General features: G+C 39.8%; 1 protein-coding gene and 1 long non-coding RNA gene across 3 annotated transcripts; one reads left to right on the plus strand and one right to left on the minus strand.

Annotated features, from left to right (window-relative positions):
* Positions 1-722: 722 nt before the first annotated feature.
* Positions 723-12448, minus strand: dtd2 (D-aminoacyl-tRNA deacylase 2). Of its 2 annotated transcripts, none has more exons than XM_062968246.1 (3): positions 12191-12448; positions 6485-6554; positions 723-2742 (listed from the first exon to the last, which is right to left on the minus strand). In XM_062968246.1, exons 1-3 carry the CDS (start codon positions 12257-12259, stop codon positions 2417-2419), a joined length of 465 nt encoding a protein of 154 aa, XP_062824316.1. In that variant the 5' UTR covers positions 12260-12448; the 3' UTR covers positions 723-2416. The 2 variants fall into 2 exon arrangements, with proteins under 2 accessions (XP_062824316.1, XP_062824315.1); XM_062968245.1 differs by having other exon boundaries at positions 12149-12434.
* LOC134295497 (uncharacterized) lies at positions 11328-14829 on the plus strand. Its single transcript, XR_010002093.1, has 2 exons — positions 11328-11864; positions 13192-14829. It is a non-coding gene; the product is annotated as an uncharacterized LOC134295497 (long non-coding RNA).
* The last annotated feature ends 279 nt before the right edge of the window (positions 14830-15108 follow it).

A 15108-nucleotide genomic window follows, 5' to 3' on the forward strand; every position in this document is an offset into this window, starting at 1 on the left:
ACAATCAATTTACCACAAACAAGCTGCCTGCCTGTATGGCAGTTAGTTTTTACTTTTCAAGCCGGGAATGCTTGAGATGGTGGGATTTGGAAAAGGGTGTGTAAGTTTCCAGGCATTCAGGAAGAATGGAATTTAACAAAGTGCCTCAGTACCATTGCAGACTCTTCTGGAGATCTATTCCACTTATTGACCCAAACCAGGGAGATGAAGGATCCAGAGAAAGATATTAGACTGGAGATCAGAAGAGACTGTAACTCTTTCTGTGCTCCCCTTGGTGTTTATTATGCCATAGTGTACATTTTTAATCATATCACAACATGGTAAAAAGAGAATGCTGTGAAACATAACTTATACAATTGTTTACTGTTGTTAGAATCATAGAATCGGAGTTGGTAGAAACCACAAAGGTCGTCCAGTCCAACCTCCTGCGATACAGGAACACACAGTCAAACAACTCCCGACAGCCTCTACTTAGAAACTTCCAGAGAAGGAGATTCCACCACACTCCAAGGAAGCATTCCATTGTCAAATAGTTCTCTGTCATGAAGCTCTTCCTAATGTTTAGGTGGAATCTTCCCCCCCCCCCTGCAATTGGAATCCATTGCTGTGTCCTAGTCTCTAGAACAGCAGAAACAAGCTTTCCCCTTCTCAATAAGGCATTTAAACATGGCTATTGTCAGAACCCTGGCAGCTGGGCACCAATAACCTTACACAGAGGCCAGTCTCTATCTAATATCTTTATTAAAGAAATATATAAAATCAATAAAAACAAGTGAAGAATATAGTTCAGAAACAGACCTTTCAAAAGAGGTCAAATATAGTCCAAAAATGTATTGTCCAATAAATGATATTAGAGTTCAAAGTTTTAATCCACTTGACCGAAACACACACTCTTGCCAAGCAATAGTGTGGGGAAATGTCAGAGTCTTAGAAGTCCATTGAAACTTGACAACAAGGCTGGAAATAAACTTGATTCTTGGCTAGGTCCGAGACTGGAGACAAGGCAAAACGTGAAGCATGGAGCAGGGTCCGTGGTTAAACAGCAAGGCTGGGCAAGGCTTGAAACTCGATCCGGGAAGCAAGGAACTGGGATTACGAAGTCCACACACGATCTCTCTCCTGAAGCTGATCAATTGACTCCGCAAGGAATCTCTCGCGCCAAACCCCTATATTGGGTCTCGTTTTCCCGCCAACAATCTCTTTCCCTAGAGAACGAGAAGCGAAACCCAACTCTGTCCAGATGCAAGACTCCTTAGAATTTCCCAAGGGAAGCAGACCTAATCAGCCATTTGTTTGGCAGCGATTCTTAGACTTCTCCGATTAGCTTCTCTGACTCCCCTGTCTTTAGAATAAGATTCCTTCCTGGGAAACGGAGGGGAGTACTGCCCAAGGCCTGGTTTACTGAATTCTTGAGGGCAAACGTCAATATCCGGCAGGTGAAGAGACTCCAGCTCTTGTTGAACCGGCGAAAACCCCATGTTTTCATCTTCATCTGCCACAATAGTACTAGGAACAGGACTACAAGGCCCATGAGGCATCACAGCTATCATGTCCCCCCTGAGCCTTCCCCACCGCACCCAGCTTCCATAACCATTCCTCATTCCTTTGATTATTTTCATCACACTTCTCCAGAGACATTCAGAGAGGGATGCCTTCAAGTAATTTTCAACTTACAATAGCCTCAAGGGGAATCCAATATGGTTCAGAGGAGTTTTCCCATTGCCTTCTTCTGAGGTTGAAAATGTGACTGCCCAAGGTAACTCAGCAGGTTTCCATGGCTAACTGGGAATTTGAACCCCGGACTCCCAGAATTCTAGTCAAACACTAAAACCACTATACCAGAAAGGTTCTCTATGTAATAGTTATTTGTATTTAGGCGTTTGTAAATCACCCCATTGTTGGAAAAGCTTCTTAATATTGCTTAATTTTGAATTTATAATTTCTTTTTATAACAGCGAAACAGTCATCAATAAGTCATATATGTCAGTTCTGGATTTTCCAGTTTTGTTAACTGACAGTATTGGATTAATATCTGATATTTAAAGTGTGGGTTGTTTTACAACAATATTGATTCCAACCACGGATATCCTAATAGCATTGAAGACTATGTAGTCATGAAGGAAATTAGGGAGTGAGAAGGGAAAAAGAAATGTCACGATTAGTAGCTTTGCATCAAAAATTAGCAATCTCCTGGTCAAGCTCCATTTATCATAAATCAGGAATTATATTCCTGACTATATAAAGGAAGAAGACAGATTGAGAATACTTATCATAAAGCAGTAACATTTATTTAACCTGATATTCATTTACTGAAGCCTTTTCATTTCTCTCAAACATCTGAATGAAATTAACTATATTGCTGCCTATCGGCACAATAGTACTGTATTTGTCAGACTATATGTCTTACTTAAAAATGTCAAAATTCAATCATATGAGTGAAAGGTCCATTTGTATCCACCGTCAGCACTTGCCGGTTTCCATATGTGCCATGCCTGAGAATAACACCAGCCTCGAAACACTTGGCATTAGCAGCCAGTTCTCTTTCACACTGAACCACAAACTGGGAATAGAGTGCCAGCCCAATGTCCTTTTCAATATTGGAGTGATATTGCATGCCTCTTCCCTTTATTTTACCACCCAGTGTGGCCTGAGGTATTATTAAGATGTCTCCTGGCAAATCCAGAATAGAAACATATTTCCCACCTTCAATTTCACTTAACTTCACATTCAAGAGTGTATTGACTGCAAAAACAGAGGGGAAAACAGAGTTAGTAGGCTTTAACAAAGTTATACATTAGCTAGACAGCCTGTTAAATCCTGCCTATTTCTTTATTTTTAATATTTATATCCTTCTGTTTAGTCAGAAAGACTCTAAAAACATCAGTCTGGCACAACTGTTAACATTTTAAGAATGTGCCACAGTACTTACACTATGAAATAAACTTGACTAACAGATAGAAAAACGATATATCCACGCACAAATAAAGCAAGTATTTGTGTATTTTACAATAACCAGGTCCTTAGTTCAGGGGTGTGAATATTTACCTGTATATTAGCTCCATCTACTGGCTACATAAGATTTATTTTTCTAAAAATTTTAAAGTCTGCAAATATGTTACAAGGGAGTACCATGACTGAGACTAGCAATGATTTCTATTCATGAAAGCTATTGAGATAATACATTTTCTGGTTTTTACAAATTGCAGTTTTTGGTTGGTTCTATTGTTCTTTGAACACGCAATCATACTTTTAACCTAACTTCATTAGGTGCTATGGGGCATTGTAGTCACTTCAACTTTCTTTTCCAAATATTTAATAACCATTTAATAACAGTACAGGTGCAAGTCTCCAGTTATACCTATTTCTCAAACTCTTCCTTGAATAAGCTTCTTAAACAATGATTTGACACTCAATTGATTGTAAGGATTCCTATGTTAACATTATTATTTATTATAATTGATTTTTATTCAACCTTTCTCCCAATATAGAGATTCCCTTCCTATGTTATCACTTTCATCTTAAGAGGAATACAGTATGTATGAAACCCTATTGTTAGAACTTTAAAATGTACAACAAATTTTAAAAAATAAATGAATGGATTCCAGGGTTCAAGGGAAAAGTTTAAAGTTTGCTTATCTACCTCAAATGTAGTTAGGTCAGCTTTTACTGTTTGCTCCATAAAATGTCTTCAGGTGTAGAAGCCATCTTCAAAAATACTTCAAAAGGAAGTTCTAAACATTAAGCAGAGCATGTGCAACTATCAAGAGATCTTGAGTGTGACATTTATTCATACTAGGCCTTAGAAAAGTTAATCTTTTTGACAATTTTCAATTTTCTAGACTCCAGTACTTATGGATGCTTTTTTTGTGTGAGAAGACTGTCCATGCTGTTGCGTTTGAAATAGGTGACCAGGGACATAAGTTTACATCTACAATGTGTTTCTGTAATGTCCTATCTATATAATAAATATGCACAGAGCACATTAAGCATGATTATATATTGCTTAAGAAAATGCAGTAGAAAATGTGTGTATGTTCCAGGATGGCCAGAATGGCATTTTACATTTTATCTAGTCAGCCTCTGATTCTGAAGGAAAACCCTCATTTTGATAACCACAGTTATCAAATTCAGAAACACAAATAATAGTTACTGTGGACTAGAAAATGAGAGAAAGAAAAGGAACACATTGGCGGATGAAGGAGTGCATACATCTAAATCATAGATTTGAAACGCTCTGGTTGTAAATGTCTGAAATGGAACATGGTTACACATGAAACTGTTCTAATTGTAAGCTCATAAATTAATCCAGGGATGGCAACTGTGGAAAGGGGAAGTCCCATTAGCTTCCAAGGAGAATATGGAAGACTGTACCCCCTCTGCACCCACTCCAACAAAAAAGTTCCCCAAACACATCCATTTTTGGGGTCTTTTCTGGGCCATCTTAGATGCAGCAGAGGCGTATTTATTACATTTATGTTTTTTCTTTCAGTTAAAAAGGCTCCAAGAGTATTTTACAAATTGTTGATTTGACAATTCCTGGCCCTAAGGAATGCACTCAAAAAAACCCAGTAAATACAATGAAAGGGGGATGGCACCGTTTGCCTCCTGTTCCAAAAAAGGCCTTTCTTGACTAAATTAGACCAGGGTGGGCTCCAAACATGGTGGAAGTGCCTTTATTTTTCCAAGGACTTTTTGGAGCCATTTTATTTTTTGGAAAAGTGTAATTTTTTCATTTTGCCCATGAGGATTTGAGAGGAACTTCAGATATGGTGGAAATGCCCCCCCCCCCCCCCCGGCATTAGACACATTTAATAGCAACTTTTGAAGAATCATAGAATCATAGACTTGGAAGAGACCTCATGGACCATTCAGTCCAACCCCTTGCCAAGAAGCAGGTAATCGCATTCAAAGCATCCCCGACAGACTGCCATCCAGCCTCTGCTTAAAAGCCTCCAAAGAAGGAGCCTCCACTACACTCCGGGGCAGAGAGTTCCACTGCCAAACAGCTCTCACAGTGAGGAAGTTCTTCCTAATGTTCAGGTGGAATCTCCTTTCCTGTAGTTTGAAGCCATTGTTTCACATCCTAGTCTCCTGGGCAGCAGAAAACAAGATGATACATCTATGACAACTTGCATTAATTAATTACACTGAAGGGGCTGTCACTCTTCCTAGCTGAGCCAACTCAAACATTAGGTAGAGTGAGCTGACTCAGAAGCAACAGATGCCAGGAGATGGCAGAAACATTTCCAGGAGAGAGCTGTGAGTGCCACATAGCCTTCAATTGTATGGTGGAAGGCGCTGGCCATATTGGAGAAAAACTCAGCTGAACATGAACAAGAAATGGAAGAGGTACTATCTTGTATTCTGCTTTGGGCAGAAGAAGTATTTACGTTTTAGAAGAGGTCCTATAAACCTCTTACTCTCTAGAAGTAGATGAACTGCTACTCAGAGAACAGCTCTGGTCAGGGCGGTGGAATCCATGGAACTGTTATATGTGAAAGGTTTGTTTTTCTTGACCTGTTTTAAAAAGTACTTCTGTATATGGGAGAGTGGCTGCTGTAACCTAATTCTTTTGTCTTTTTCAAGCAAAATCAAGCCCCTTCTACACTGCCATATAATACAGATTACCAAAACAGATAATCCACATTATCTGCTTTGAACTGGATGATATGAATCTCTACTGCCATATAATCCAGTTCAAAGCAGATAATCTAGATTTTATATGGTAGCGTAGAAGGGCCCTCAGATGCTGTTCCCTATGGATTGCTTGTTTCTGAGAATACATCTACACTGTAGAATGAATACAGTTTGACACCAGTTTAACTGCCATGACTCAATGGTAATGAATCGTGGGTGTTGTCGTTTTACAAGGTCTTTAGCCTTCTTTGCCACAGAGCACCGGTGTGCCGCCAATCTACAAATTCCAGGACCCTCAGCATTGTGCCATGGCATTGAAAGTGGTGAAAGTCTGCATTTATTCCACAGTGTAGATACACCCCGAGAGAAAAAAACCTGGCCACAAATATCCTGAGGAGAGGACCTGAGACCAATTGTGTGCCCTCCTAAAATACCCATAAATATTTATGATAAAATTAAAGTTTTTAAAAGACAAGAAAATAAAAAAAATTAAAAAATGCAGTCAACTCAGCTGATATTTCAAAAGAGCCCCAGGTCTAAAGCTAAATATGGTACTATATTAATAACACACTGTGCCTCTGCAAGCTTATTAACAGCTGCCTCAGTAAGAGCCAGTTAATTAAAAAATACATTGGACTTATATGTAGCACAATTCAGAATGAAACAGTTGCACAGACTAACTTCCCCCTGAGAGATGCTTTAATTATTTTAATGCAAAACCTCATTAAATCACTCCTTATTATCATATGTTAGATTCAATGTCGCCACTAGAGTTGCTTATTTATTTTTAGGGCTATTTTCAATTGCCTGCTTTTGAAATTTTGTGCCTTTGAAAAAAAATACCTACCCATTTTAGATGTAATTTCTTCACTGGCCCCTTTGAAGAAACATACATATATGATAAGTCCTCGCTGGATCTGCATAAAATAACAAAGATATATTTATGAATCCATACATATCCACAAGGTATTTGTTGGAATCACAGACGCCTTAAAGGGCCAGACTTAAAAGTGGCTTCAAATCAGAGTTTATTAAAACAAAAGAAAAGGAACGCAGAGAAACTAAAATGCAGTTCCACTGGTCAAAACTCAAAAAACCAAACCAGACCTGGTCCAAAAGGTAAACAGAAATATAATCCAGATTAACTGGATGTGAAGAGCAAAAAGTCGAACAAAGTGCTTTGAGGCAAAACAAAAAAGGCACAGTACACAAATGGTTAGCAAAAGGAGTCGCAGGAAGAGAAGCGTCGTCAGCTGAAGTCCAGGGCCGAAGCGGGAGAAATCCAAAACAGCGTTGCTCCAGTGTCCTGCAGAAGCAGCGTCTTTAGCCAAACCAGCCCAGGTCCAAACTGCAGCTCCGAATCCAACGCTAAACACGAAACAGGCAGCAGCAAGTCTACAAGAATCTTTACCAATACACAGCACACGAACGCACATCAACACCTTGCCTTCTGCAAAGACCCCTCACCCTGAACCCACTTTTATCTACAAACCATCATCAGAAGATGAACTGACCACCGCCCCATCACTATCCCCTGCAGCTGCTCCTAGCTCTTCACGTGAACTCTTGACTTTCCCTCCAATTCCTCCTGTCAAGACTTAGATCCCCCCAAGACTCAGTTGGATCCTCTGATTGCCAGTCTTCACCCCCAGAGAACCCCATAAAGGTATCACTAGTTGTTGGCGCCTCACAAATAGCTTGCACTTCTCTAATCTTAGTCCAATCCATGGTGTCTCCTTCTTCTCCTTCACTCATTGACCCATCGTCCCCAGAGAATCCCTCAAACAACTCCTCATCTGTAGATGCTGTAAGCATGTCCCAGATCCTCTTTCTCTGCTGCTCATCATCAGATTCCTGCTCCCGAGTAACCCTTTCCCCCCTTCTGGCACCCATACTACTGTCTGCAACATTATCATCCCCAGAGAATCCTTCAAATGACTTCTCATCTGTAGGTGCTGTAAGTATGTCCCGAATTCTCTTTCTCTGCTGCTCATCATCAGATTCCTGCTCCCGAGTAACCCTTTTCCCCTTCTGGCACCCATACTACTGTTTGTAACGTTACTCACAGGCTCTACTACAACAGTATTTTTCTATACTTACATAGCTCTCTTATTTCTGTGCATAAAACTGTAAGTGCATCATAATTCCGTGTACATCAACTCTGGTGAAATCCCCAGTGAATTCAATGGGACTTGTTCCCAGATGAACATAGTAAAAGGTTAATGCATTAATTAGAAAAATCTTTAAGCACTAAATTATCTAAATTAATTAACTCTGAATTAAATCAAATCCAATCAACTACATTTTTCACATTTAGATTTTAGGAGGTTAGACTGCAACCGATAAGTTTGCATGAAACAATATATCTTCATCTGGCACATTTAAATACAATGTCATAGTGGACACAAAAGGCTGCGAGATTTCTTTGAGTAGCTAAGGAATTTCTTAAATAGCATTTTGGAATGAAGGAAAACATTTTCTTATCCAGAACACATATTTCAGTGAGATCTAAATGTCATATATTTGAAAACATTTTTTCAGTCACAAAGAACTGGGTAGTTTCATATACTATATTTCTTGAACAAATACATTCCAATACATACACGGGTCTGAAACATCTACTGTCAAAGGAACAAAATCTGCAAAGTATCACTGTGCTCTCCATGTATTTTTAACTACAAGCAGTACCCGAGTTACAAACATCTGATAGTTTAGAACGGAGAGAAATCTACTCCTAGGAAGAGAAATTCATTCATTAAAGAGTTATCAGGGGAAAAGGTATCTCCAGTGAAGTTTCATCACCAATCCTTGTTTACACAACAAGCCAACTTTTGCAAAATCCAGTTGTCACAGGGACAGAAAGTGAGATGAAATCTTCTGAACAGGGACACAGAAGCAAAAGAAACACCACAGCGGTGCTAACCCATCTCTATGGTATCCAAAGCTTAGACACACACACACATATATATACATATAAAGTGTTCTCTCACTACTTCGCGTTCGCTTTTCGTGGATTAGCTGTTTTGCGGTTTTTTAATAAACATTAAAATAATACTATAAATCATAAAATATTATAAATCCCTATTTCTACTTCCTTCCTAAGGAGAAACCTAAGGAAGAAGCCAAAGGGAGAGAAAAGGAGGCTGAAGCAGCTTTTTAGCCTCACAAGACAGCGGCAGTGGCAGGAGCGTCCCTATATACCATCCAAATATAGTGTCCCTACTTCGCAGATTTTCACTTTTTGGGGGTGGTCCTGGAATGTAACCTCCGCGATAAGTGAGGGAACACTGTATATACATATACATACATACATATACATATTTAGCTGGAGTTACACTAAAAATGTAATTCTGACTTAAAAACAAATTGAACTTAAGAACAAACATACAGAACCTATCTTTTCATAACTTGGGGATTGACTACCTGTACATTATGCAATAAGCAATAAGCTGTATTGTGTTCAATTAGATTTTCTTTCAGGTGAATATAGTACTATAGAACTGTAGCTGTTCTTCTTCCTCATGTTGACCACTCTCAGTATGGAAGATGTGTTGTATTGTTTTTTTCTTAATGTTGTGAGCTGCTTTGGGTCTCAATCAAGAGGTAAAAACATGATGATGTGATTAAGACAAATGCACACATTTCAGAAGTATGAGAAACCTTGACTGGAGCAAAAACTGCTTTGTGTGTGAATGCATCCTCTGAACTAGGGATGGACAAGGTGTGTGTGACTCTCCAGGTGTTAATGGCCTGCAACTCCATCATCTTTCATTTTTGGCTGATGATAAGGGCTGATAGCAATTGCAGAACTCTAACATCCATACAGCCATACTAATTGCAACCCTGTTCTGAGCCATTGGCTTGGAAGATTTTTCCTCAATGCTAGAAATTGTTCTTTTAAACTAGTGTTATTCAAACTGGGCCCTGGACCAGTGTTCATTTTTGAGCCATGGACCGTTCAGTCCCTGGCAAGTTTCTATGAAAGAAAAAAATCACCTGTGGTCAATGGAATACATATGATACCAGGTGCTAGTATAATTCTGGTCCATTGAAGAAATAATGATAATAATAATAATAATAATATTAATAATGAAAAACAACGAAAAACATTGACGAAAAATAACAGGAAAAACTAAGCCGCTATTAGGACCTCAACATTGAACTTCAAAGCCTCTAGCAGAAACCAGTACAGGTAGTCCCAGTGGTGATCGGCACATTGGGTGCCATGCCAAAAGATCTCAGCCAGCATTTGGAAACAATAGGCATTGAAAAAGGAACCCAAAGGGTGATCACCAATGCGTCGTCTTCATCTTGGAAAGAAGTCACAAGTGGAGTGCCGCAGGGTTCCGTCCTGGGCCCGGTTCTGTTCAACATCTTTATTAATGACTTAGATGAAGGGTTAGAAGGCACGATCATCAAGTTTGCAGATGACACCAAACTGGGAGGGATAGCCAACACTCTAGAACATTAATAACCCTCTAAATTATGGTCAAAAAACCACTAGTGTGATCAGAGCAAGGCAGGAAGAACATGCATGATGCATTTGCAGAACAAGAAAAATCATCTGTGATTTAATCAGAGATGTAATTATAATGCTATTTTTTCCACTGACATTTTTCCACATTATCTTTTTCTCGGTCTGTTTTGACTGTCAGTATAGCCATAATTGTCTTGTCTGTTGCATTGCAGTCTATTAAGGTTAAGTAAGGAGATAAGCAGTGAGAAAACCTTAATGCCTGAATAGACTAATAAATGATTTTTCTGCTAAGCTTGTTTCCGTTTCACAATATCTCCTCCTTGTCACTCCAGTGGCAAATCAAGATAAAATGTGATGAATGTCGTCAAAATAAAATGTGATAAATTGCCTGGACCCATAGGCTATAGTTCTATCCCAGATAAAGAAAGTTACATTGATGATATAATGCATATCTGATACAGCTGTCTTTAGGCACGTGACAGCTGTATCTGAAAAAAAACAATGTTCTTTCAGGTGTAGTCATTTTTGTTAATTTTTATGTGAATATGATTGACAATATTTTAGCCTTGTAGATGGCTCCATAATTCTCCCCAAAAAAGCCACATTACTCATTATAATAATCTTAATCAAATAGAAATATTTTTAGAAAGCAATGTGATAATGCATAATTGAAAGATCAAACCAGGAAAGCCATTTGAAACCATTTGAAGAGAAATGAGAGATGATGATGATGATGATGATTTACTGTGCTTATACCCAGCCTTCTCACTCCTGAGAAGGGACTCAGGGCAGCTTACAAACTATGGCAATAATTCAATGCCAGATTCAAACAATAACAGTAAAACACAATATTATAAAAGTATTAAAAGATATAGGTAAAGGTTTCCCCTGACATTAAGTCCAGTTGTGTCCAACTCTGGGGGTTGGTGCTCATCTCCATTTCTAAGCTGAAGAACCAGTGTTGTCCATTGACACCTCCAAGGTCATGTGGCCAGCATGACTGCATGGAGCGCTATTATCTTCCCACAGAAGCGGTACCTATTGATCTACTCACATTTGCATGTTTTCAAATGGCTAGGTTGGCAGAAGCTGGGGCTGATAATGGGAGCTCACCCGCTCCCTTGATTCGAACCACTGACCTTTCGGTCAGAAAGTTTAACAGGTCAGCGGTTTTATCTACTGCGCCACCAGAGGCTAAAACATATACATATCAATTATAAATAATCTTTCATATGATTAAAACATATCAAAAGTCTAGCATCAACTCAACTTTATAAACATTAAACCAATTGGTTTATTGTTTTCGTCATTGTTATACAAGTTTCGTCATACTTAGGGACAGAGATCTACAGCTGTGGGGCCACCATCAAGAAGGCCCTGTTTCTTGTCCCCGCCAATCATGCCTGTGATAGGGGTGGGACTGAGAACAGGGCCTCCCCAGAAAATCTTAACAATAGTGCCAGATCATAAAAGGAGATACGTTCGGACATGCAAGCTGGACCGGAACTGTTTAGGGATTTATAGGCTAAGGCCAGCACTTTGAATTGTGCTTGGAGGCAAACTGGCAGTCAGTGGAGTTGATGTAACTGGGGCGCATGCCGCTCTGGTTAACAGTCTTTGCTGCTGCCTGGTGGACTACTTGAACCTTCCAAACAGTCTTTGAAGGCAACCACACGTAGAGCGCATTGCAGTAGTCTATGTAAGATGTAACCTGAACGTGGACCACTGTGGCCAAGTCTCACTTCCCAAGGTAGGGGCACAACTTGTCTCATTCAATTTCAGGGATTTTCCACCTGCAAATCTGTAAAGAAATCACTAAGTCATGGCAGTTCAGGTAGTGTAGATCAGGCATGGGCCAACTTGGGCCCTCCAGGTGTTTTGGACTTCAACTCCCACCATTCCTAACAGCCTATCGGCTGTTAGGAATGGTGGGAGTTGAAGTCCAAAACACCTGGAGGGCCCAAGTTGGCCCATGCCTGTACTGTAGGACGGAGATGCAGCCCAGATCTTAAAATGAGAAGGAGGGGTGTTTACCTCCACCCACTCGGCTTCGGAGCCCTGTTCGGGAGGCTTCACCTGCAGCCTAGCGTGACGGCACTGCTGCAAAACCGTCCGGGCCAGCGGGCCTTTGCTGGGTTCAGCCATGACACCAGGAAAAGGAAAAGAGAGCTGCTCTGTAAATCCGTTTCCAGCTCTTCCTCCGGGAGGGAAACTCCGCCCTCCTCTGTTCTCTGATTGCAAGAGAAAGCAAAGCAGTTTTGCACTTTAGGAGAAGCAACTTCCTAGTTCTTTTCAATATATTTATTTTATTTTATCTTCCTCTCATCTCCTGATCTTTGGGTGCATCTAGGCATGGGCAAGCTTGTGCCCTCCAGGTGTTTTGGATTGCAACTCCCACAATTCCTAACAGCCGGTAGGCTGTTAGGAATTGTGGGAGTTGCAGTCCAAAACACCTGGAGGGCACAAGCTTGCCCATGCCTGGATGAATGCAGTTTGACACCACTTTCACTGCCAGGGCTCAATGTCATGGAATCTTGGGAATTACAGTTTTGCAAGGCATCAGCACTCTTTGGCAGAGAAATCTAGGAAAACTGCCACTTCCATGGTTCCACAGCATTGGGATCACTGCATTCATTCTACAGTGCTGTATATAACAGCACTCATTCACCAGCCTTGTTCAAACATTTAACTTACTCTCTTTAGGACACTACTGGCTGGTATTGAGAACTATATGTTCTGTAAAAAGGCCCATGACATCACATTATTCCTCTTACCTCCCAGAAAGATGATGCATGTTTCAGTGAAAGGGAATTAACAATTACAGCCGACTAAATTATGAATTATGTTGGATATTTGCCCAAAAGGGGCAACTTCATTAAATTTATTTCTTTAATGAAAGCAATTGATGTATGCTGGAATTTTAGCTTTAATGTGTCTCTAGGGATAATAAATTAATTAAATGTGCCGTAATACTAAAGAGTCAACAAATCTTATATTCGGGAAAAGTATGTGGAGGAGCCGTGTTGGCTATGCAACAGAATACAATAAAATCCAAAATACGTGCCATTCTCTTCTAGAATCAAAGAATCAGAAGAGACCTCATGGGCCAACCCCTGTCAAGAAGCAGGAAATCGCATTCAAATCATCCTCGACAGATGGCCATTCAGCTCTGCTTAAAAGCCTCCAAACAAGGAGCCTCCACCATACTCCAGGGCAGAGAGGTCCACTGCTGAACAGCTCTCACAGTTAGGAAGTTCTTCCTAATGTTCAGGTGGAATCTCCGTTCCTGTAGTTTGAAGCTGTTGTTCCGCGTCCTAGTCTCCACGGCAGCGGAAAACAAGCTTGCTCCCTCCTCCCCATGACTTCCCCTCACATATTTATATATGGCCCTCATCGTGTCTCCCCCCAGCCTTCTCTTCTGCAGGCTAAACATGTTCAGCTCTTTAAGCCACTCCTCATAGGGCTTGTTCTTCAGACCCCTGATCATTTTAATTACCCTCCTCTGGACACACTCCAGCTTGTCAACATCTCTCTTCAACTGTCGTGCCCAGAATTGGACACAGTATTCCAGGTGTGGTCTGACCAAGGCAGAATAGAGGGGTAGCATGACTTCCCTGGATCACATGTTGGCTCATATTTGACTTGTCCACAAGGATTCCATCTTGACTAACAGCAAAATATATATATAAATAAAATGTAGCCTTGTGACTCTAAAATGTACAATTTTTAACAGCTTTGTCTGATGAAGAAATGAGTGGAATTAAAAAAAAAGTCCTTCAACAAAAACAAAAACAGCAATATTGCATTATTCAGCTGATTCTTTATCCAAAGTCTAGTGTTAGATTTTTTTGTCCCTCAAAGTTAGATGTTTACAAAATTTAGCTCAATGGTGGTAAGGGCAGTTTTGATGGGGACTTTCTTTTCTTACAGATGCTCCTTGTTTTTTACAGGATTTTACTGAGATCCATATAGGAATATAGAAGTTAAAGGGAGAACGGGGCTAAGCAGATGAAATTACAGGGGAGAGTAAAAAGACACAATAAATCAGTTTAAACCAAGGCCATATAAAGCTTATTATCGGCACCAAATTGCCCATCCTTTTAAAAGCTGTATCAAAAAGTTTGTGCTGTTGCTGTTTATTTGAAATAAGTAAACAGTTTATAAAATATGTGTACAAATTATTTTCAAAAAAGGAGACCTGAAACCTGGGGTATGAGACAGCAAGACTTTTAGCTCTACATTTAATTTACTGATAAGTGCCATCCAATTATGAAATAGTCTGAAATTATGCATAAACATGGTCCTAATTACCATGTTTATGCGCAAAATAATCCCATGTAAAAGGCATTTTGTTGTATCCCTCCCAGGCACCTTAACTGCATGATTCCTGAAACCAAACAGTGGCTTTTTGAAGATAACATGAAAACAAATGAAATATTGTTCTCTAATAAGGATGTAATAAATATTAATGGAAACAAGTGTTGTTGCTTTCTGTAATAATAAAAGTGCATATAATTACAGAACTGAAACCAGTTTACAGAATTCCAAATCAAAATGTGTGTCTATGTCGCAATCTCTCTTCCTTCTAAAGCCTATTAAAATGTGAGCCATAATGCTGTCATTCACATCTCGCTGCCCTTATGTCCTGTTATTATCCAGTGGGGATGAGGAGATAGAAGACTTTTTCTTGCAGTGACAATAAAATGTTAACAGTGTACTATGACTTGACTGCTTCATTCAATAGTTTAATTCAATGGTTCCCAACCCTTTTTTGTCCAGGGTCCACTTTGACCAGGGCTCACTTGATCAGGGACCACTTTGACCGAGGACCACTCTCCAACATTAGTACCAAAGGGGTTACATATCAGTTTTCGGTCAACTTTAGATTCAGTTTGGTTATTTGGGGTGCTGATTCAGAAAATTGCATTGGATAGACCACATCAGCTCTAGTTTCTGATACAGAGCATATGCCACCCAGTAATCACCATCTGCTT

This window comes from Anolis carolinensis, chromosome 1 (genome assembly GCF_035594765.1).
Source record: "Anolis carolinensis isolate JA03-04 chromosome 1, rAnoCar3.1.pri, whole genome shotgun sequence".
Classification (NCBI taxonomy): domain Eukaryota; kingdom Metazoa; phylum Chordata; class Lepidosauria; order Squamata; family Dactyloidae; genus Anolis; species Anolis carolinensis.

Bases quoted from the DNA above. Each gene is read 5' to 3' on its own strand.
- dtd2 (XM_062968245.1), bottom strand. From the start codon at position 12,259: ATGGCTGAACCCAGCAAAGGCCCGCTGGCCCGGACGGTTTTGCAGCAG. The intron at 6,555-12,148 runs GTAAACACCCCT...TATTTTATGCAG, and splicing joins CCGAAGCCGAGTGGGTGGAG to ATCCAGCGAGGACTTATCAT. The intron at 2,743-6,484 runs GTAGGTATTTTT...CTGTTTTTGCAG, and splicing joins AGAAATTACATCTAAAATGG to TCAATACACTCTTGAATGTG.